At 42.2% G+C, this 23,194-nt stretch overlaps 1 protein-coding gene across 5 annotated transcripts in view; it reads right to left on the minus strand.

Moving 5' to 3' along the window:
- Positions 1 to 23,194, minus strand: part of ELMO1 (engulfment and cell motility 1) — a 586,094-nt gene that overhangs the window by 439,945 nt on the left and 122,955 nt on the right. For all 5 annotated transcript variants that reach the window (XM_033193626.1, XM_033193625.1, XM_033193622.1 and 2 more), the window contains exons 3-4: positions 7,592 to 7,632; positions 6,517 to 6,589 (exon numbers count right to left, since the gene is read on the minus strand). In XM_033193626.1, coding sequence (XP_033049517.1) covers positions 6,517 to 6,589; positions 7,592 to 7,632 — 114 coding nt within the window. The remainder of the gene's footprint in view (positions 1 to 6,516; positions 6,590 to 7,591; positions 7,633 to 23,194) is intronic.

Genomic DNA, 23,194 nt, shown 5'->3' on the forward strand with positions numbered 1-23,194 from the left:
AGGTAAAGATTTATTCTGTCTGTGAGAATCAGGAAGGTTAGAGATATCCCCAGGGTTTAGCACAGTACCTGGCACACACTGGGGAGTCACTTCTAGTTTTCTCTATTGGGTGTGTTCGTATGTGGCTTCTTTCCTCCCACCATGGCCATTTGTCTCTGGCTGCCCAAATGATGAGTCGGAGTCCAGACAAGCAGCCTGTCTAGGAGAGTCCAGTGTTGCCAAAGGCTGGGGACAAGAATACAAGCAGCCTTTGGGCATCCACACAGCATCCGTAGCAGAAATCAGTTTGGTCATCAGGCAAAAAGGAAAGAATTGGGTAGCAACACAAAGGTTTAACAGAGGAGACAGTAGGCAGCAGGGTCTCAGAACAGGAAGAAGAGACAGCACAGGAGAATTGCTTGGAGTCAGGAAACCCTGAAGAGGTAAAGGGACAGGCCAAACACTATTAAAAGCAGTGTTAATAGTCCGTTCTCACGCTGCTAATGAAGATATACCTGAGACTGGGTAATTTATAAAGGAAAAGAGACTTAACGGACTCACAGTTCCATGTGGCTGGGGAGGCCTCACAATCATGGTGGAAGGCGAAAAGCACATTTTACATGGCAGCAGGCAAGAATGAAAAATCAAGAGAAAGGAGTTTCCCCTTACAGAGCCATCAGCTCTTGAGAGACTTACTCACTATCACGAGAACAGTATGGAGAAAATCTCCCCCATGATTCAATTATCTCCCACCAGGTCCCACCCACAATACGTGGGATTATGAGAGCTGCAATTCAAGATGAGATTTGGGTGGGGACACAGCCAAACCATATCAGGCAGAAACATTTTTCTCCACCCATTACTGCCTATGGACTGGCCCAAGAGGAGCTAGCCCAGGGCTGCTGGTGTGTCTTGCTGAGGCAGCCACAGTGACTTCTGTTGATCAAACAGAATCCTTCACCAAAGGCAGCAAGAAAGGGAATGTTGCATAGGGTATTTGGCTGGTTTCGGAAATTTACAGCTTTCCTGGGCATGTGTTTGCTCAAATTAAAATGCCTGCCCTAGAGAAAGTTCTTTGATTGAGAGTAACAAAGACAAGCATAAAGTGATTTAAGGAAAGGGGCAGGAACCGAAAAGCCACAGCAGTTCTTTGCATCACAAGGATGCAAAGACAGGAAGCACAGAAACCAGAGCTGGAAATCAGGACTGCAGGCTTCTCCCTGTCCATCTCCTTTGATTCCCTCCCAGGCCTTCATCCTTGCTTACCTCTAAGTCTCAATCCTTTCTGGAGACTGGGATTACTCTGCTTACTTACAGTTGGATCTACCGAAGCATGATAGTTGAACTGAATTCTGCAAAACAGTAGAGTCATCTCCTGACCAGAATGAAATGCACAAATCCAAAGGAGTGCACAATTCTGGCTGCCAGGATTCTGGGAGGCTCGGGAGCTGTCTGAGAACCCACGGCACTTAGGAAGTGGGAAAGACAAAGAAGGGGGTGCCCCCCAAACAACCCTACTTCCTCACCAAAGGTGCCTGGGGCCAGCTTTGCAGAGAGGGCCTGAATGAGGCTTAGCTTATTTCTGTGATTACAAGATAAGGAATTTATCTAAATAAGACATTAAGTGATACATCACTATACTTCATACATGCTAGAGTAGGTCTCAATAGGGAGGAAATAAGTATCATCCTACAATCAAAATAAAACCTCAATTATCCACAAGCACACAACCCAACCTCCTCATGGCTTCCCACTGTGCCCTATGCTTTCTGGAGACTCACCTCCATACATGCTTACGATTAGGGATGACAAGGCAATTTTCCTGTTTGTCTAAAAAGAATGGTATTCATGCAATCGCACTGTCTTAGGCAGTCATACGATCCATACCAAAGGCAAATATAAATGCACTTTGTGACACTCTAGTAAGTGGAAGACTACCTGTTACAACTTCCTCCAAGTTACTCTCAGAAGGAATAAGGAAGCCACAGACTGAAGCTGGTAAGCAACGTTCATAATCTGTAACTTCCTGTATTTATTGTTTTGGGGACAGTTACCATCAGGATCACTGGCTTGATGACAGTGATGCCCAAAGAAAGGGCATCATAAACAAATTGGGGCTGAGGCAATGGTACAGAAGGGTTTTCAGAGACAACATAGAGAGCTCTGGGATCAGACCTACCGGGGTCCAAGTCTCGGCTTGACCACTTCCAATCTGTACGACCCACACAAGTTGTTGAGTAACCTCTCTCAGTCTCACTTTTCTCGTAAAATGAAGAGACCAATACCTGCATCATTGCACGGTGATGACAATCATAAACAAACAGTGCTTAGTGCTGTCTCAATAGAATTCTTATTCAAAAGACACATTCCACTTAAACATACGCTTCACTTAACATTTTTTATTCTCTCTCTCTCTCTCTCTCTCTCTCTCTCTCCTGGACATCACCATGAAATAGTTAAGTTTCTGGAGCAGAATTTTAACTTGTGAATCACTGAATCTTAACTTTCTCTGAGGCATTTCCAAGTGATGCTTCTGTTGAATGCTACTTAACATGACATTTTCCCCCACTGCACCAAAAAACCTCAGTTAATGGTTTAATAAGCAAGGGAAGACTAGTTCAAAAAATAGGCTTGGAGAACATGAGAAAAGCAGGGAAAGTGCCTTCTGGAGGATCTTAGAAGAGAATCACAAGCACCCATCAACCTCTATTTCTATTGGATTGAGTGGCCAGCTAGAGAACTTTTTTTCTGAAACGACAGGTGATTTTCATCTTCAGCGAAAAGACAGAGACCATCTCATATATAAGGGAAAATCAGTAACTAACAGCACACACAAGTTTCAATAACGAGTCACCGGTTACCATGGTGATGCAAATATTACCTAACAACTCACTGGGCTGTAAGTAACCAAGATGATGCTACGTACATTATTTTTAAAATGGGAAAAAATGTCTGTATTTTTAGGAATACTTGCAAGGAACTAGCTGGACCTAAGCAGCAGACTGAAGGCAGCCCAGGATCAACCCTGTGGAGCCAGGAGTCACCATCATCTCCTGCTCTGTCCGTGCAGAGCTCCGTGACACATGCACACCCACAGCTGTGCCCAGTGACAGCTGCATGAAGAAGAGCGACGACATTGTATTTACAAACAAAGAACTATGATAGGGAAGATGAGTCTTCTCACTCCCTAAACTCTTCATAAAAGAATAATCTCTGCTACAGCCCACGGAAGATGAAAAACTCCACATAACAGACTTGGTGGCCAGTCCTTTATAAACTCAGTTTCAAGAATGCCCTCAGGCAAAACTAGATTCCCAGAAAATCACTAAGATGCACCATAAAATAATAATTTCTCCCTTTCTCTACAGTTTGAATGTTCTGCATATACATGAATTTTAATTAGAAAAAAAGCATAACCATTATATGATGTTAATAATTTTCAAATTATGCCAAGAAATGGCAGCACACAAACACATTCCTACATACTTTGTTTTTTTGTTGTTGTTCTTTTTGTTTTCGACATGGAGTCTTGCTCTGTCACCTAGGCTGGAGTGCAGTGGTGCAATCTTGGCTCACCGCAACCCCCACCTCCCAGGTTCAAGTGATTCTCCTGCCTCAGCCTCCTGAGTGGGACTACAGGCATGTGCCACCACACCCAACCTTTTTTTTTTTTTTTTTTTTTGTGATGGAGTCTCGCTCTGTCACTGAGGCTGGAGTGCAGTGGCACGATCTCAGCTGACTGCAACCTCTGCCTCCTGGGTTCAAGCGATTCTCCTGCCTCAGCCTCCTGATTAGATGAGACAACAGGCGCGTGCCATCATACCCAGCTGATTTTTTTTGTATTTTTAGTAGAGACAGGGTTTCACAGTGTTAGCCAGGATGGTCTCTATCTCTTGACCTCATGATCCACCCACCTTGGCCTCCCGAAGTGCTGGGATTACAGGCGTGAGCCACCACACTCGTCAACTTTTGTATTTTTAGTAGAGATGCGGTTTTGCCATGTTGATCAGGCTGGTCTCGAACTCCTGACCTCAGGTGACCCACCCGCATTGGCCTCCCAAAGTGCTGGGATTACAGGTGTGAACCACGCGCCCAGCCTACATTCCTGAATTGAACTTTGTGCTCAACTTTTGGACAGAAGGCATAATGTCCTGTACACGTGTGTTCCAGTTCTTTAGAAAATAGGCCCCAAGGCTGTTTCTCCCGGTGGTTCCAGGTATCCAGCATCAGACCGCCCAGAGGGTGCTTTAAAAATGAAAACTCCCAGGCCATATCCAAGTCCCACTCACTCTGAGTCTCTGGGATTGGGATCTAAAGCCCCGCGTTTTTTTTTCTAAGGTTCTCTGTGCCATGCTTATGTTCTCTCTGAAGTCTAAGAACCTCATCTGTAGTGATCTTCACTACACTGAGGTCTCCAGACAATGGTGACAGAAGACAGGATGCCACTGGGGGCCATCTGCCAGCACAGATTACTCAGAGCCAGAACTATTCATGACTCAAGAGCTTTTTTACCACAACCGAGGGTAAATCACCAGTGTAATCTGCATGTATTATACATGTGGGTAGGAGGAACAAATATTTCACAAGCAACACAGGAGATATACTCTGACCTAATTTACTATGTTCCAGTGTTTAATGCTCTGGTAACTAACTGAACTGATTTCACTACCCAGTAACTGCTATGAATGAAACCATGGTGATGCCTTCAACTGCTATCATTTAACTTGTATTTCTATATAACTTCTTTAATCTCACAAAGAATAGCATGCAAATTATATAGATGCAGTATAAAATAAAGGAAAAATATTAAGAAACTGAAGCAAAGGGAAAATAAAGACAGGAAACTAAACGTTTATATGGAAGAATTCGAAGGAATCAAAGGTAAACTTAATACAAGGCATGGCAGGAAACTGAGTTCACTTGTTAACTCCCGGCTTTGTTTCGTCTTTTTCTCTCAAGATGGAGTCTCGCTCTGTCGCTCAGGCTGGAGTGCAGTGGCACAATCTCCGCTCACCGCAACCTCCGCCTCCCAGGAGCAAGCGATCCTCCCACCACCTCAGCTTCCCGAATAGCTGGGATTACAGGCACTACCCAGCTCATTTTTGTATTTGTAGTAGAGATGGGGTTTCACCATGTTGGCCAGGCTGATCTCGAACTCCTGACCTCAAGTGATCTACCCTCCTTGGCCTCCCAAAGTTCTGGGATTACAGACGTGAGCCACCGTACCTGGCCCCTTTCTCAGCTTTCTAGCAATCAACGTGAAGAAGAAAACAGCATCAGTTACAAAATTCCCAGTGTCCATCTGGGAAGAACGACACAATTTCTGAGACGTATTCGGGCCTTTGCGGCCTCTCTGCTGCTGAACTGAATCCCTCCCTCCGTCTTTGGGGTAGAGCAAGGGAGTCATCAGTGGAAGTAGGACCCTTGTTACTGCCTCCACCTTCTACCACCACCTGATTCATGGGTAAAATTACAGTCACTCTAGGGACTACTGACTGGGACAAACAAAGCCTGCAAGACACTGAAGCCTGAGGCCACCCGATTCTCTCTCCCTCAAGAGCACTTTGTACTCACTTCTGTTTCAGCACTGGCCACCTTGTTATAATGACAGCTTTTCACAGGGGTGTTCCTTCCCTCCCTGCTGACCCCACAAGATCAGTTTCATGAAGACAAAACTGGCTCATATGCATTTCAGTGAGCTCAGCCTAAAATGTTGAACGCAAAACTATTGTGGAAATTCCAAAAGACAAAAATCAAAGAAGCACAAAAATCTAAACTTGCTTCTTGTAGAATCAAGTGTGAAGCATTAGTCTAACCATTCATCCTCAATGATTCAGTTTCATACTTGTTACCCAAAGCCAGTATTTTTATAGCCCAGGTTAGTCTTAAGGAAGAAATCTGTGAACAGATGTAACGTGCATGGCTCAGTTCCTGGCACACAGTATGCATTCAGTAAATTCCAGTGTGCCCTTCCTCTATCAGGGATCTTGTACATACTAATTTTACTTGCTCCCAGGGCCATTGCTGTCTTCACAAATCCCTCCTTCTCCTTTAAACTTGCTAAAAAGAGTTAAAATCACCCAAGAAGAGAGCTAGGTTCCCATAGAACACTCTTAGTGCCCAGATACCTAATGCCACATTTGAAAAGGTTTCTTGTCATTATTTCATGTACTTTAAGCAAGGGTTAGAGGGTATTTTGGAAAAACAAAATCTGAGAAAGGAAAACCCAACTAAGTCATTAAGTATCAAATAAATTCTTTAACCAAGCAGTAAGAAAGAAAGATAACATATTCACTCTTCAAAGGCAACTGCAGTTGCTGAACAAGACACGAAACATAATTTGGTCTTTACTCTTGAGCTGCTAAATATCATCTTGTGGATGCTAAAGTAGCAGTTATTTGCTTTACAGACCCTATTTTCATGGATAGTAGAGACGTAAAATTTAGACCAGCATGTCTAGTCCTGAACAGAGGAAACATCATCATGATTTACTTTCCTTCAACATGTGTCCCATATTAAATAATGTGGTTGACCTACCTTTTCTGTGATATAGAAGTTTGAACTATCGGCATGCTGCAGTGCAAAATATTCATGGTTGGGAAGAGACCACCTTAAAAATACAAGCATATACTGATTAGAAAAATGAAAGTGGCCATTTTCATTTGTGTAATTTTTTAGTGTTGGATGAACTAAGCACCCTGTGATTGGAACTGGGTCAATCCCAAAATATATCACAATGCAGTTCCTAAAGCAAAATGACTTTAGCCTACCTTCCATACCCTGAGACCAAACATTTCATGTGTGGACTGTCTAGACCTTATGCTAGGCCTGCTGCTCACCTTTAAGCATTTCATCTTCAAGGCTTGCTGTGGCAGATTTAAATACAAATCTTTACAATTCTACTGATTTTAAGGGATTGAAGCAAAGAAAGAAAATAAATGCAATTTAAGTTTTGGATATTTGGCACATTTTAATTGTCTCTGTATTCTACAATCCCCTATCAGTATAGTTGTTACAGACTGAAACACTCCAATTAAGTACTCTAGGCCTTACACAAATTTCAGTTAACACAACTATTTTCACAGTTCTGGTTTAAAAGAAAAAAAAAAAAAAAAAACTCATGCAGCTACCATATATGCATTTCCTTTGTATTGTTTAGAGCAGCCACAAGAAAGTAGGAAAGTCCTATCATTGTGAGATCCCGTGGGGCAGTACAATTACCCACTGCCTTGCCTGTTTCTGTTCAGTTCTTTCATCCTCTATGAGGACCTGAGTGGCCCTCTCAGTTTATACCAGATCAAGTGTGTACTGTGCCCTCAAAAACCTTTAGAGTACTCCCTGCTGGGTAGGACAAAAGGAACACAACTTCCTAAAATAAATAAAGCCAACCCCACTGTGCACATAACAGTCATTTCACACTTTCTGCTCTATGAGGACTAATGGTAAATTCTGGTGGAAAAGGGTGTGATACTCCTACAGACTAATTCTTAGTGACTTTGAGCAAGTCAGTGGGTGACTTATGAATAATATTTTACTATCCTACTGGAAATACATTATTTGCTTGTCAATTTATCAACTAGAATGCCTTAGATAAATCCTGAGTAACACTTACCCATCACAGACTTCCTTTATTATTGCAGACAGTGGTTTTTTCTGCAAAATAACAAAAAAGGAAATACTTTGTTAGTTTCATTTCATCATTTTAAATTTAAAAAAAGAAGAAGCTTCATAAAAGGATATCTAAGCAAACAGAATTTACATTTGCTATTCTTAGTTGTCAATGAGCCTCTTATTTTTCTCAAGGTAACAATCTACCAGCTGTTACCACCAAATGTATTAATGATTTATTACCCCTGTGGTCCTTTTTTCTATACTTAGCATTATTAGTTGAACAAAACATGCATCGTATTTAATCTAGCCACACTGAAATTAGGGTGAAAATACAGCTTTGTTCAAAGATCTCACAGACAACGGAAGCCCATGAGGCCAAGTCAAAACCAGAATCCCTCAGGAGTAGTACATGAATCAGGCAAGCTGCAGTTTGGCTTTATGCAAAAATCGTGGATTGATGATATTTTTATGAGAACATGTGGCAAATGGAATATGAAGTGTTACGAAATGGTTCTTACAAAGTACATAGAATTCTTCCCCTGACGATGGCCCCGATAAATGCCAATCATGCAGCAGCTTGAGCCAGATACACTCCAGTAATGCGACCATGACACCATGTGCCCTGGGGTCAACTGGCGGGTGACTACAGCTGTGCTCTTGGGCCTAACAGCCACACTTGTGCTCCGCCTGCCCCCAAGATAGAAGGAATGCAGCAGAGAGACACACCAGCTCTCCTAGAGATGTGGAAACTCTTCCTGTTTTGGATGCAAACAAGACCCTGTCTCTAGGATGGCGAGTATCATGTCAACCCAAAGAACAATCACAGACAAGAAATGAATGGGGAAGAGAGGAAGAGAAGATGAGAAATCAGAGAAGTACAATACATGGTCCTGGGTTTTCAGATACAACCATAAAAATGCTGTCTACATATAAGCAAGTTTTACTCCTGTCTATATGAAAGGAAATGTGGTATCTGCAAAGAGATTCTAAATCCAAGAGATCAGTTCAAATCCAGGCTCTATCAACCTGTTTACTGTTTAAGTAACCTGCAATTTTCTTCATTTGCTGAACCCCAGTTAGTTTATCTGTAAAATGGAAATAGGTTCTACCTACCCCTCAAGCTGTAACAAAAATTAAACTATATAAATTATATTTTTAAATTAATACAAAGGGCAAAAGACTTCAAAAAAGGATTAGGACTCCTGAAAGGGCTCCATTTCCTCCTTGCATCCTCACCCTTGGACGTGACACTATGCCTGCCCTATTGGTGAATTCTGAACACCATTTGCATAGTCCTCTCCAAGGGCCTCCCTAACCCCTGCTAAAGGCCCAATTCAGCGTGCAGTGTCCCTCCAAGGAACTCTCTCCCACTGGAGCTCCATCCTCTATGAGCACATTCACTACTATGTGTGCAAAAGAATATGTCTTTGCCTACAACTATAAACACGGTTGGAGGTGTTCGTTGCAGCACTATTCACAATAGCCAAGATTTGAAAGCAATCTAAGAGTCTATCAACAGATGAATGGATAAAGAAAATGTGGTACATTTACACAGTGAAGTATTCAGCCATTAAAAGAATGCGATCCTGTCATTTGCAATAACATGGATGGAACTGGAAGCCATTATATTAAGTGAAATAAGCCAGGCACAGAAAGACAAACATCACATGTTCCCATTTATTTGTGGGATCTAAAAATCAAAACAATTGAACTCATGGAGAGAGAGAGTAGAAGAATGGTTACCAGAAGCTGGGGAGGGCAGCGGCAGGGTTTGTGGGAGAGGTGGAGATGGTTAATGAGTTCCAAAGAAAAATAAAGAATGACAAGACCTAGTATTTGATAGCACAACAGGGTGACTATAGCCAATAATTTAATTGTACATTTTAAAATAAAAGAGTATAACTGGATTGTTCGTAACACAAAGGATAAATGCTTGATGGGATAGACACCCCATTTTCCACAATAAAATTATTATATATTGCATGCTTGTATCAAAACATTTCGTGTACCCCACAAATACATATACCTACTATGTACCCACAAAAGTTAAAAAATGAATAAACACAGTTGGAGAGAAAGGGAAACCTAGAATTACTGAGGATCAGAAAGACGGTGGGGGTATTCCTTATATCCTGCATCTGTCCTCTAGAATAAGATGACAATGGCAATTGGGTTCTACTGTAGTTACATGTTACACAAGTCCTAGGCCTTTGCAAGAAGCTGTCCACTGTTAATGGCTCTTGCTGTGAGCTGAGGAACAAATGTGTTCTCTCAACCAAATGACTAAGGAACTTCAGAAACAAAACTTTTTTCCATAAGACAAGAATTTTGCCCTTCCAGCTGCCAGAGATCCCTCTACGCTATCAATTTGTGATGACTTATCAGAGAATCTCCCCAAATCTCACTTCATGCACCCTCAAAACTGAAACACAAATAACAGAGCCAGGTTTTAGTCTTAAATAACACTGAAACAAAAAGTCAGGTCAAGAAGGTATTGTTGAGGTAGCAGAAGGCATCAAAAGCAACTGTTCCCAGATTTAGACTTAGCGACTGAAGTCTCTTAGAGGAATGACTTGGATTTCAATTCAGGTCTGATTCATAGAGAATCGAGTTTTAAAAGACAGAGGTCTCTAGGGTACTATTATACCTAGAACATAATGAAGTTGGATATATGAAAGGAATAAAGACCACAGATGCACAAAGCTTAGAGACTTAATAGAGAAAGATGAAAGAAAAACTGTAAACCACAGAGGAAAAGGAATTATAGTTGAGTGAACACCCATAGGGTAGCCTAGCCAATTAAAATGAGTGTTACATAATGGTGGGCCCCTCCATTCTCCCATCTACCTCAATCAAACGTTAGCCCTCACCACCCAAAAATTAATTCCAATAACCTTTTCACTGTTCTTACTTTCCTTTTCCTGTCTGCCTTACTTGACACGGTTACTACTTTCTTCTTTTTGAAACCCCCTTTCCAGAGCTATGATATAGCACCATATTTTCTTCATTCTCCTACACATACAACTAATCCTTCAATGAAGTCCAAGAAATCCTTCATAGTTGCTCTTTTACCTGTAGCTCTCTAACTCCAGATTTTTTTTCTCGTCTTTTCTGCTTTTATTTAGTCAGTCAGTTCCTCATGGATCTCATTCTATTCAATTGTCCTAAGTCTACAGTTGTAGTCCCAAATATTTTCTTGCAAATCTTTGACAGTCTCTTAGACGGAACATTTTAACTCTCCTGCAGGGATCTTATTAAAAGTGGAAACAAAAATCACCACTTTCACATTCCCTACCCCTCAATCTACCCAATGGTAGCGCACGCCCCTCAGATCCCACACCCGATGCTGCCACGACTTCTCTGCCCTCATTATGGCACCACCATTGCCCAGGAGTCTTGTTAACCTTTATGTCTTCACTCTTCAGACATAAGGTGCTAACAGGTTATGTAGATGTTTCCTCTGTGATGTCCACAGCATTGCTTCTCACAGCCTAACTCTTCTTCTGAACTCCTGACTCTCCTCATTCCAACTCCTGCCATCAAATAGATCTTTGAGTGTATGCCCCAATCTCATCACCCTTAATTCTGCTTCTTCTGGCCCACCACCTTTCCTGAGTACCAGCCCATCATTAATAACTATTTGCCATGAATTTCCAATCAACTGCTTCCCTAGAAAATCAACCCCAAATCGTATCTTCCATCAGTTCCTACACTCAACTTGTCTACTTTCAGCAGTTCTTTGAGGCACATTTCTAGCCAACTTGCCCTTGTCTTCTCTTTCTTCCCTAATATGTTCTGTGACATACACATTTGCAAGACACTAAGTCTCATCATTACTTCCACAACCTCTCTTCCTTTAATCTTTCCAGCCGTTTCCTACCACCTTTGTTCTAAAGATCCCATCACCAGGTCCCTGCAGGTAAATCTCCACATCTCCAATTTCTTTTTCTCCAATCCCCATGTCAACTATAAATACACAAAATTAGACCTGCCCTACAAACTTTGCTCATATCACTTGTTTGCTCCAATAAACGTGTCAGTCCCAGCTAGACGCGGTGGCTCACACCTGTAATGCCAGCACTTTGGGAGGCGGAGGTGGGCAGATCATGAGGGCAGGAGATTGAGACGATTCTGGCCAAATATGCTGAAACTGTCTCTACCAAAATACAAAAAAAAAAAAAAAAAATTAGCTGAACGTGGTGGCGCATGCCTGAGGCAGGAGAATTACTTGAATCCAGGAGGTGGAGGTTGCAGTGAGCCGAGATCACGCCACTGCACTCCAGCCTGGTGACAGAGCAAGACTCCGTCTCAAAAAAAAAAAAAAAAAGTCAGTCCCTTAGCTTGTCACCCAAAGCCATCCACAATCTGGTCTCCATAATTCTACTATTCTGTACACGTTCCCCATGCTTCTGGATCTTGATGGTGAGCCACCAAAAACAAACAAACAAACAAAAATCCCATCTCCACACTTCCACTCATGCCATTTGCTTTGTTGAAATGGCCCTCTCCTTCTTTCTGTTCCAACTCTAACAAGGAACTCTTACCTACCATTTAATGTCTATGTCAAAGCCACTCCCACTAACCAGATGCCCCCTTATCTCCCTAAATAGATGTAATTACTCCCTCTGTGTACTTAGCAGATTAAATGAATCACTTCTGAGGACTGCATATCTATCTTATCTCCCCATCCCTTGAGACCAAGGCATCTTAATTCATCTCTGTAGCCTTCCCCACCCCTCAGTACTAGTTACCACAGTATGTAGGTATTAACGGGATCTAATAGGAGACTCAATACACCTCTGATAAATGAAAAAAATCTATACATTCACAAACTTTCCTTTAAAAAACAACAACAAAAAACCAACTATTTTTAATGATAGCCTGGATTAACCAGCACATTTCCCATTTCCTACCACTGCTGGGTGACTGAGCAGCTGCTGGCCATAAGCTGTTAAACACTGAAAGCTGTCACTACTCCCTGTGCAGAATCATTCATGTAGGAATTAGGCAATTCATGGCTTGGAAGAGCACTGAGCACCAGCTGATAAAGAATGTAATTCAACAGATAAATCAGATACCAATCAAACAAGTGTCACCCTCAGTAAGCATGACCAAAGAGGTGAGCCTTATACTCCCATAAGCAGACAAGACTGACCAAGACACCCCAACTATTTTGACAACACTAGCCTGGTATCATCGCTTTTCTCATTTCCTATAGAAAGCCCTGTTTGATGTGAGCTCATTGCCTGATCAGTAAATTCCAAGCCAAACGCCAGCCCTGCCTTTTGGACTTTTTAGTTAACTTTTGCCCAAAAGGTTGCGTAAGGTATGCCTGTCTATCTATCCAATTCTCCAAGACCTGGGAGTAGAGTGATATGAATAATACATTAATAGCTTTCTGTAGACCTACTGAATAATCTGCTTTTCATTTCATTGAAAGAAAAGCCCCAGGGGAGAAATTAATGTAGTTCAAAATGATGAAACTGCTTGATTCTTCTCCCTATAACTCCATAAACCCTACAGGAACTAAAAAGGAACTCCTTTTTTTTTTGTAGATGGAGTCTCACATTGTCACCCGCGTTGGTGTGCAGCGGCATGATCTCGGCTCGCTGTAACCTCCCCACCTCCCAAGTTCAAGCAATTCTCCTGCCTCAGCCTGCCTGGTAGCTGGGACTACAGGCGTGTACCACCATGCCTGGCTAATTTTTGTATTTTTAGTAGAGACGGGGTTTCACTATGTTGGCCAGGTTGGTCTCGAACTCCTGACCTCGCGATCCGCCCGCCTTGGCCTTCCAAAGTGCTGGGATTACAGGCGTGAGCCACCACACCTGGCCCTAAAAATTAACTTCTGTACCCTATTGGAAAATATTTGGGCTGGCCATGGTGGCTCATGCCTGTTATCCCAGCACTTTGGGAGGCCAAGGCAGGTGGATAGCTTGAGCTCAGAAGTTTGAGACCAGCCTAGGCAACATGGCAAAACTTCATCTCTACAAAAAATATAAAAACTAAAGGCTGGATGCAGGGGCTCATGCCTGTAATCCCAACACTTTGGGAGGCCGAGGCAAATGAATCACCTGAGGTCAGGAGTTCGAGACCAGCCTGGCCAACATGGTGAAACCCCATCTCTACTAAAAATACAAAAATTAGCTGGGCATGGTGGCAGGAGCCTGTAATCCCATCTATTCAGGAAGCTGAGGCAGGAGAATTGTTTGAATCTGGGAGGCAGAGGTTGCAGTGAGCTGAGACAGCGCCAGTGCACTCCAGCCTGGACAATAAGAGTAACACACTCTGTCCAAAAAAAAAAAGTACAAAAATACAAAAATTAGCCAGGCATGGTGGCATGTGCCTACAGTAACAGCTACTTGGGAGGCTGAGGTGGGAGGGCTGCTTGAGCCCAGGAGGCAGAGGTTGCAGTGAGCCGAGATAGTACCACTGTGCCGAGATAGTACCACTGCACTCCAGCCTGGGTGACAGAGCCAGACTCTGTCTCAAAAAAAATTGGTTTTAGAATATTGAGGCCAAATTATTTTAACTGCTTCAGTATGTTTCCCTAATTTATACAAATCATCACTAAATGTCTTAAGCTTTTTGTTTGGATGATCAAAACTGCCTTCTCAGACTCAACAGACAGCTGAAAAACAAGAGCAGGAATTTTTTCAGAATAACCTGGAATATTAGGCAGTTACCACATTTCTATGTGCGGGGATTAAGGCCCATAAGCACAGAGGCCCTGACCCCACATTCTTTTCCCCATTCCCCTTCCCAACAGTGAGGTCATCTTGCAGCATATGAAAGTCTTTCTTCACTTTATAGTATATTCTGGGGAAATTTTAAAATATTGTTATTTGGTAGATGAAGTATGCATTTCCATATGAATTTGACTGGTAAAGTACCATGTGTCAATAGCTACACTCAAGGAGTAGTTTTTCTTATTAAGGGTGTATTCCTCTCTTTTTATCTTAATTCTTTCTCTAAAAGAGTTCTTTCATTAACTTAATTTACTAAAGAGAGTAAGTCCACAAAGCAAATTTCCTACACAAGAAGATTTATTGCCAATTTTTGTAAAATAAGTTAGATTTAAGGCTGGACGCAATGGCTCATGCCTGTAATCCTAGCACTTTGGGAGGCGGAGCCGGGTGGATCACTTGAGGTCAAGACTTTTGAGACCAGGCTGAGCAACACAGTGAAACTGTCTCTACTAAATTACAAAAACTAGCTGGGTGTGGCAGGCACCTGTAATCCCAGCTACTAGGGAGGCTGAGGTAGAATTGCTTGGAACCAGGAGGCAGAGGAAAAAAAAAAAAAGCTAGATTATTGAAAATGGCCAAATTCTCTACCAGCTGATTTTCAATCTATATCTCTCTCTATTCCTTAAAGTGGGTATTGGTCTTTTGCTTTCCTCTCTATATTTTTTCCTTTGCCTGTAATATAATGCTGGTACCACTAATTCCTAAATCCACGTCTCCCCTCTGAGCCATCTTCTAGGTTTAGTCCTGCATAACCCGTTATGCAGATCCATGGATCACAAGGATGCCCTGCCACCCTTTTAAATTAAACACCTCTTTCTTTCTTACTAAACAATTCTCCTTTTGCCTCTTTTTGATCTCTTAAAAAATATGATCACTCTCTCACTCAGAGTACATGTTCCTTTAAGGCACTGGAGACCCAGCCACCTGGGGAGTCCTTGGCTGTTTATTTAGGAGGTGGCCAGTCCAGCCTTCCTGGAGGCACTTTCCCAGGAGACCCCCTGCCAGCTGTCAGCCCTCATCAGAGCCCCTCCCTGCCCCGCCTCTGATGAGCACTGGCAGGCCCTGGCTGCGCAGCCACCTGTTCCTATTGGCCAAGGCACCTGGCTTAGGGACTTTACTAAGCCCAAAAGCTCACCTTGGAGAGCTCAAAAGTCTATTGCTGCCCACATTTCTGCCTTGACACCGGCCTGCTGAGGCTGGCAGCACCCCCAGCCAATGTGCCCACACACCTGTTTTAGCCACTATGGAGTGTGGGCTGCCGTTCTCAGCTCTGACATCCACTTCTCAGGCCTCTGCCTGCCTCAAAATGGGCATCACCCAGGAAAAAAAAAAAAAAAGGCTGCTTCCATCAGGTTTATTCATTTTGAATGTTTCTAATGATATGGGGAAAATGTTCATGAGGTAGTATCAAGTGAATAGATACCAGAAAAGCTTTTAGAATGATGAATTTTTATTGACTACGTGTTTTTCTCTCTCTTCCCCCCAACTATGAGCTCTTGGATGACTTTATTATTTATTTATTTGAGACAGGGTCTCACTCTGTCACCAAGGCTGGAGTGCAGTGGTATGATCTTGGCTCACTGCAGCCTCAACCTCCTGGGCTTAAGGGATTCTCTTGTCTTAGCCTCCTGAGTAGCTGGGACTAGAGGTGTGCACCACCACACCTGGCTGGTTTACTTTTTGTAGAGACAGGGTCTCGCTATATTACCCAGGCTGTTCTTGAACTCCTAGTCTCAAGCAATCCTCCAACCTTGGCCTTCCAAAGTGCTGGGATTACAGGCGTGAGCACCACACCTGGCCATCAAAGACTTTAGAGGACTTCCTGGGATTGAAATTGAATCCCGGCTTCTGCAGTCCCTGGCTTTGGAACTTGGGCTTGTTACTTCTCTCAACACTTCTGTTTTCTCTTCCTGTTATGAAGATAAATTGAGATAATGGTGTAAAATCCTTGAAACAGCACCTGGTACATAGTAGGGCATTACATAATGTTATCTATAGATAGCTTCTTTTATTTACTTATATCCCTTGTTTGGATGCTTCACACACACTTAAAAAAAAAAATGAAAAAAAAAATTGAGTGAATAAACAAATGAAAATCCAATTTTTCCTTCTTCCTTAAAGTGACTCCAGCCCGATGCTGCCTTTGGCACTTGCCGCATCCTGCTGGTTATTCTTAAATTCATCTTCTTGTGTTTTGCCACCTGCATGGCACTTACTTTGGCGGCAGAGACTGCCTCCGGGACACTGTCCCCTTCCAGGTGCGTGGCTGCTGGGCCTGGAAAGGCATGCAGTTAACGAACATTGATTTAAAACCCATCTTCTGTTTCCAGACTTTTAGCTTCTTTCTCTTTTTTTGTGCCATGGAGGCTCAGGGGAGCAGCTAAAGATGGATCACAGCAAGCGGAAGACAGAAGTGGTCCCCAGTGCCCACTGCTCCTCCACCCTTCCGTTCAGCGATAGTCTCATGGCCCTCTAACTGCAAAATGCTTTTCCACAAAGACTTAAAGTTTTTGATCCTAGACTATTAAAAAGCATTTCTCCAGTGCACAAAACAAAGAAAAGAAAAACCTGACAGATGCTTTAGTCTAACAGTTTGAGGTGGTATAGCACAGCACTTGGGATTTTACTTTGCTTTTATAGGTAGAAATCCATTGAACACATTCTGCTCAGCAGTTATTAGTAATGTTGGCCCAGAAAGAAAAGAAATCCAGCTTCCAAATGTCAGGACGCCACTGAGAGAGGATAGCATGTTGACTATGAAGCGTACAATGTGACTTGAAGGAACTTTAATGTACAATAAGCCATCCAGCTCCCAGAGGCACCTCGTGACATTGTGTCAATGACACCAATCACTTCACAACAGTTTTACTCTTCTTCCGATGATCCTACGATCACTCTCCATGCTTCTGAGCCATCTACTTTTTCATGGAGGAATTGGATGTGCTCTGAAAAGGCTGTGTCCATACCCTATCTTCCTAATAACAGCCTGATGAATCTGAATAATAATGACAAAGCCACACTTTCCTGAGGCAAATTCAGCTGGCTCTTGGAAAACAAGTATTCTGACAACAGTTGCAGTGTGAATAACAGACACGAGATTCAAGCAATTATCAAATATGACACGGGGCTTACAGCAACCTCTTCACAGTCGTAAAACCATGGATCACATTAATTTTAAAAACTGAAAGATGGGCCGGGCACAGTGGCTCACACCTGTAATCCCAGCACTTTGGAAGGCCGAGGCAGGTGGATCACCTGAGGTCGGGAGTTCGAGACCAGCCTGGCCAACGTGGTGAAACTACATCTTTACCAAAAATACAAAAATTAGCTGGGCGTTGTGGCGTGCGCCTGCAATCCCAGCTACCCAGAGAGCTGAGGCAGGAAAATCACTGGAACCCGGGAGGCAGAGGCTGCAGTGAGCCAAGATCGCACCACTGCACTCCAGGCTGGAGCAAGACTACGTCTCAAAACAAAAACAAAAAAACTGAAAGAAGATAGGCTCTGCCAACTTTTTCTTGACAAATGATGATTCATTTAAAAAAAATGGTTAAATGATTTACCAAAAGTGACTTGTTTCAAGCTTCATGAAACAAATTAGGTATTAGATTTTACCAAGATAAAGTACAGTCTTTGTGTCATAAAAATCACTAAACTATGAAGATAAACAAAGACAGAAATAATTATGTTGAATGTATTAATGGGTTAAAGACAAGCAGACCTACATTCTCCTTTAGACATTCTAACATGCTTCTGCTCGGCACTGTATTTCCCTTCAATTAGAAGGGAATCTGCAACTTTATAAAATGACAGAACTATAGACATGAACAATGCAAACATAAAGGACTACTTAGATCAATCATAATCTTTTGTGATTCTCCTCCTAGTTCGTGATTATTTTAGTAAATATTGTTACATATCAATGTTGCTATAGATATCAAGAACCATGTTTTTCCCAAATTTCCTTATCTCTGACAGCCACAACAACCACTGTCCTAATTCCTATATTGTCTTCAAATTTCCTTAATATCAGTCTTTTCCAAGTACTTCCAGATGACTCTAGACCCACAGAAGGCCACTGCACTCCACCATGCCTTGGCAATCAAGTGTTCCCTTTTATGTGGAAATGAATGATTCACACGGAGAATCAATTCAGGCCTTATGGTCTGCTTACCTTCACCCATGTGAAATAATTTATTTATGTGTGTCAAGTTCACCTTTGGAAAGTTAACTGTATTTATGTGCATAGCTTAAAAATAAAAATTCAGAGAGATTCAGTAGGATAAACAGAAATGACTGTCAGCGCTAATGGATAGGATGTTATCAGGCTAGGAGAGTAGACATGAGAAAGCCAATAAGCCCTGAAGGCAAAGTAGGGTTCAGGCTCAATCTCCACACAGGATGATGAAGGTTTATCAATGGCAATTGAAAGTAAGACAGCGGTCAAAAGAACACTGAAAGGAACAAATGACCAAAAAAGTATGAAATGAGTTCATGTTTCTCATTTAGTTTTTTTTTTTTTTTTTTTTTTTTGAGGCGGAGTCTCGCTCTGTCACCCAGACTGGAGTGCAGTGGCGCAATCTCTGCTCACTGCAAGCTCCGCCTCCCGGGTTCACGCCATTCTCCTGCCTCAGCCTCCCGAGTAGCTGGGACTACAGGCGCCCGCCACCTCGCCCGGCTAGTTTTTTTTTTGTATTTTTAGTAGAGATGGGGTTTCACCATGTTAGCCAGGATGGTCTCGATCTCCTGACCTCGTGATCCGCCCATCTCGGCCTCCCAAAGTACTGGGATTACAGGCTTGAGCCACCGTGCCCGGCCTAGTTTTTTTTTTCTTGTATTTTTTGTCTCTCTATGCTACTAGTTGTTCTGTGTGTTTGCGAGTGGATGCACTAATGGCAATTCATCCTCCTTTCTTGAGTGGCAATGGACATGAGACATCCGCCAGCAGGTAGTGGAGGGATGTGGCTTCTGAGTCTCAAAAAATGTTCCAATAAGTTAATGGTGGCAATCTGAGGCAGAACCTACAGTGCTGAAGAATAGTAACACAGGCTTTTCAGGAAAGGTCTAAACTATGCAAACAATTATGACAATTTCACACTCTTTCTCCACCCCTACCTTCAGTATAGCATCAACCCAGACTTTACTATCTTCTTTTACTATAATCACTTGGCCAGCCCTTCTAATTATGATACGGTGTAGCAACAGCTACTGTTTTTTGAGTGACTACCATACACTCCCTACCAGATAATATTACTAAGTGTATTTCACTAATGAGCAGACCATATGAGGGATGTTAAATTGTTAAGTAATTTGGCCAGGCACAGTGGTTCATGTCTGTAATCTCAACACTTCGGGAGGCCTAGGTGCACAATCACTTGAGCTCAAGAGTTCGAGACCAGCCTGGGCCACATGGCGAAACCCCATCTCTACAAAAAGTACAAAAATTAGCCAAGGATAGTGGTGCATGCCCACAGTCCCAGCTACTTGGCAGGCTGAAGTGGGAGGATCACTTGAACCCAGAAGGTCAAGGCTGCAGTGAGCCAGGATTATACCACTGCACTCCAGCTCTGGGCAACAGAGGAAGGCTCTGCCTCAAAAAAAAAAAGAAAAAAAGATGCTATATAACTTGCTGAAAGCCTCATAACACATGGGACAGAGTCAGAATTTGAACCCAGACCTGACCTGTACAATTCCAGAATCCTTACCCTTTAACTCCATCCCAAATCTACCAAGTCCTCAAAACCATGAACAACAAGCCCAAGTGCTCAGAGCTAACACCTATGGAGTGGGTGCTGGAGCTGGGTGCCTTGGTTCCTGGCACATAGGAAGTTCAGGACAAATGTTATTTGAAGTGCAATGTTTTAGCATCACCATATGAATAGTAAATGATCCTTCCTCACGCATAAATTATAAAATCCTAAATTACCACTGGAACATTCGATACCAACCAGAAGAGTCTCTCTGCTCAAGCTCACTCTGGATGCCCAAATCACCATCTCCAACCCCCACTTCTTTGTAGTCCTTTCTGTCTCAGACCATTTCAACTTGAACGTACATCCTTTCATAACCTCAAACTCAAATCTTACCCCAAAATTGTCTTTCCCAGTTTTCAACTTTTATTCATCTTCTTCTAGTTTGTCAGAATATAAACTTGGAATCAACACTACATCTTCCCTCTCTCCTTCATATTGTTGTTTGTTTTCTGTCCTGCCAATGCAATCCTGGGTGACTCTCAAAGCTGTCCTCTTTATTCTGCCTGTGGGTACAGGGAAGCAAATACAAGACAGTGCTATTTGGATTGCCTAAGGCATTTTGGGTTGAATTTGCATTTGGGCAAATGCAAAGGCAGAGCGAAATGGATGACCTCTTCGCATACGGAGGAGCTGACAATGTCGCACAAATGAAAGATGAGACAGTGGCTCAAAAGGCAAGATAGAGAAAAAAAATGCCTAATTCCCATAGACAACTCTTTTAGTTTTTACTTATAATTGACAAATAATAACTGCATATTTATGGGGTATAAAGTGATATTGTGATACATGTATACCTTGTGGAATGATCAAATCAGAGTAATTAGCACACCCATCATCTCAAATATTTATCATTTCTTTGTGGTGAGAATATTTACAATTCTTTTAGTGATTCTGAAATATGACAACTCTTAAAGGTTTGGACCCATGTGGGTTTTTAGACAGGGAAGTAGCATAATCAGGTGTGCATTCTCAAATGATAAGGGATTGTACTGGGGTTGAGAGAAGTTAAAACGGGAAAACTGGCCAGTGTATCAAAACCCAAAGGAAATATGAAAGGAGATATGCTGACACCTAAACAATTTCCTGTACCCCTTTGTAAGTTGTCCATGAGGAACGTTAGTCCACCTAAACAGTCCTTTACAGATGTTTTCTATCTTGGCAGATGTCACCAAGATCCTTTCAGTTGTTAATACCAGAAATCTCAGAACTGCCCTTAGCACTTTACTTTGCCTTACCCCACACCCATAATCAATCATCAATTTTCTGTCAAAGTAGTCTTTCCATATGTCGCAATGGGACACATACCTAACTTCTATCTCCCTATCTCTGTCCCAGTTCACGGCATAGTTGTTTCTTGATTGGGCTACTGCAAGAGCAATCTAGCCTCTCATTTTGCCCCCAGAAACATCTTCTAAAAGTACAACTAACTATGTCACTCCCCTGCTTAGACAACTTCCATCTTCCTTGGACAGGGTATTAAGTCCACATGGCTTCTGATGGGAGAGTCTCACAGACCCAAGTGGCCAAATCCAGAGTCTCTGTTCTTTCTCACTATCAGATTTCCCTTTAATTCCAGAGAAGCATGATATTAGCCAGAAGCTCTTTAAATATTTTGTCTCCAACATACATTTCCTTATTAGTGGAACTGCCAATTAGACATAGATTATAGCTTCTTAATTTATCCTTTTCAATACAGCTTAGAATTTGTATTAATATTTTTCATTCCTTTCTCTTTCGAGCCATGTTCTGAATGAATTCCTCATTTTGAACCTTCAATTTACCAATTCTCTCTTTAGCCGAATCCACTCTAGAGTTACTCTGTGTTTTATTGTTTTATCTTTCTGCTGTTGGTTTTTTGTTTTTTCTTTTTACATTTTATTAACATATACAGTAATCCCTCTTTTATTTGAGGGGCATATGTTCCAAGACTTCCAGTGTATGCCTGAAACTTCAGATAGTATTGAACCCGACTGCCATCAATCAGAACATGTTTCTCTTCATACCTTCCACCCCCAAATTTTATGCCTCTTGATCTTAAGTAAGCATTTATCATACACTGTGGCCATAACTTTTGCAGTTTGAGGTTTGAGAGCAAAACTAGCAGGAATTGTTTTTCTTCCTCACAATTTCACAGATAGAAGATTCATTCTTACCATATGTCTTAGCAACTGATTTTTTTTCTTCCTTTCTCTAGTAAATCTAGATCTTTCACCTTTTCACTTAAAGGAAGCTTCTCTTGGGTATATCTGAAATGCCAGCATCACTAGTCTTACATTTTGAAGCCATTATTAAGTAAAATAAGGGCCACCTGGACACAAGTGCTGCCATACCATGACAGTTGATCTGATAACTGAAATGGCTACTAAGTGACTAACAAATGGGAAGTGTCTACAGCATGCATATGCTGGAAAAAGGGGTGCTGCAAGTCCTGGAGGGACTGTGCAAAATTTTATCACAGTACTCTGAACAGTGCACAATTTAAAACTTATGAGTTGTTTACTTCTGGAATTTTCCATTTAACATTTCAGAGGGTAGTTGGTTGGGGAAAGCAAACCCACAGATACGGGAAAGACTACTGCATTTTTCTGGTTTTTTCTTTTTTTTTGAGACAGAGTCTCGCTCTGTTGCCCAGGCTGGAGTGCAGGGGCATGATCTCGGCTCACTGCAAGCTCCACCTCCTGGGTTCATGCCATTCTCCTGCCTCAGCCTCCCAAGCAGCTGGGACTACAGGCACCCGCCACCATGCCCGGCTTTTTTTTTTTTTTTTTTTGTATTTTTAGTAGAGATTGGTTTCACCGTGTTAGCCAGGATGGTCTCAATCTCCTGACCTTGTTTGTGATCTGCCCGCTTCAGCGTCCCAAAGTGCTGGGATTATAGGCATGAGCCACCGTGCCAACAGCAACTACTGCATTTTTCACTTATAAGGTGTCTAGTTGGCTCTTTCTCATGTACACCTGTTCACAATTTATACCCATTTGCTTTGTTCTCATAATCTCCTGTTTGTGTAGATATTATGCTCTGTCTTTTGAAGAGATGTCTTTGAGGATACTCAACACACACTGATGTTAAGCTCTCTCCTGCTCTCTGTACTCTTCCACACTGACC

This window comes from Trachypithecus francoisi, unplaced genomic scaffold, assembly GCF_009764315.1.
Source record: "Trachypithecus francoisi isolate TF-2019V2 unplaced genomic scaffold, Tfra_2.0 Lachesis_group4, whole genome shotgun sequence".
Lineage (NCBI taxonomy): Eukaryota > Metazoa > Chordata > Mammalia > Primates > Cercopithecidae > Trachypithecus > Trachypithecus francoisi.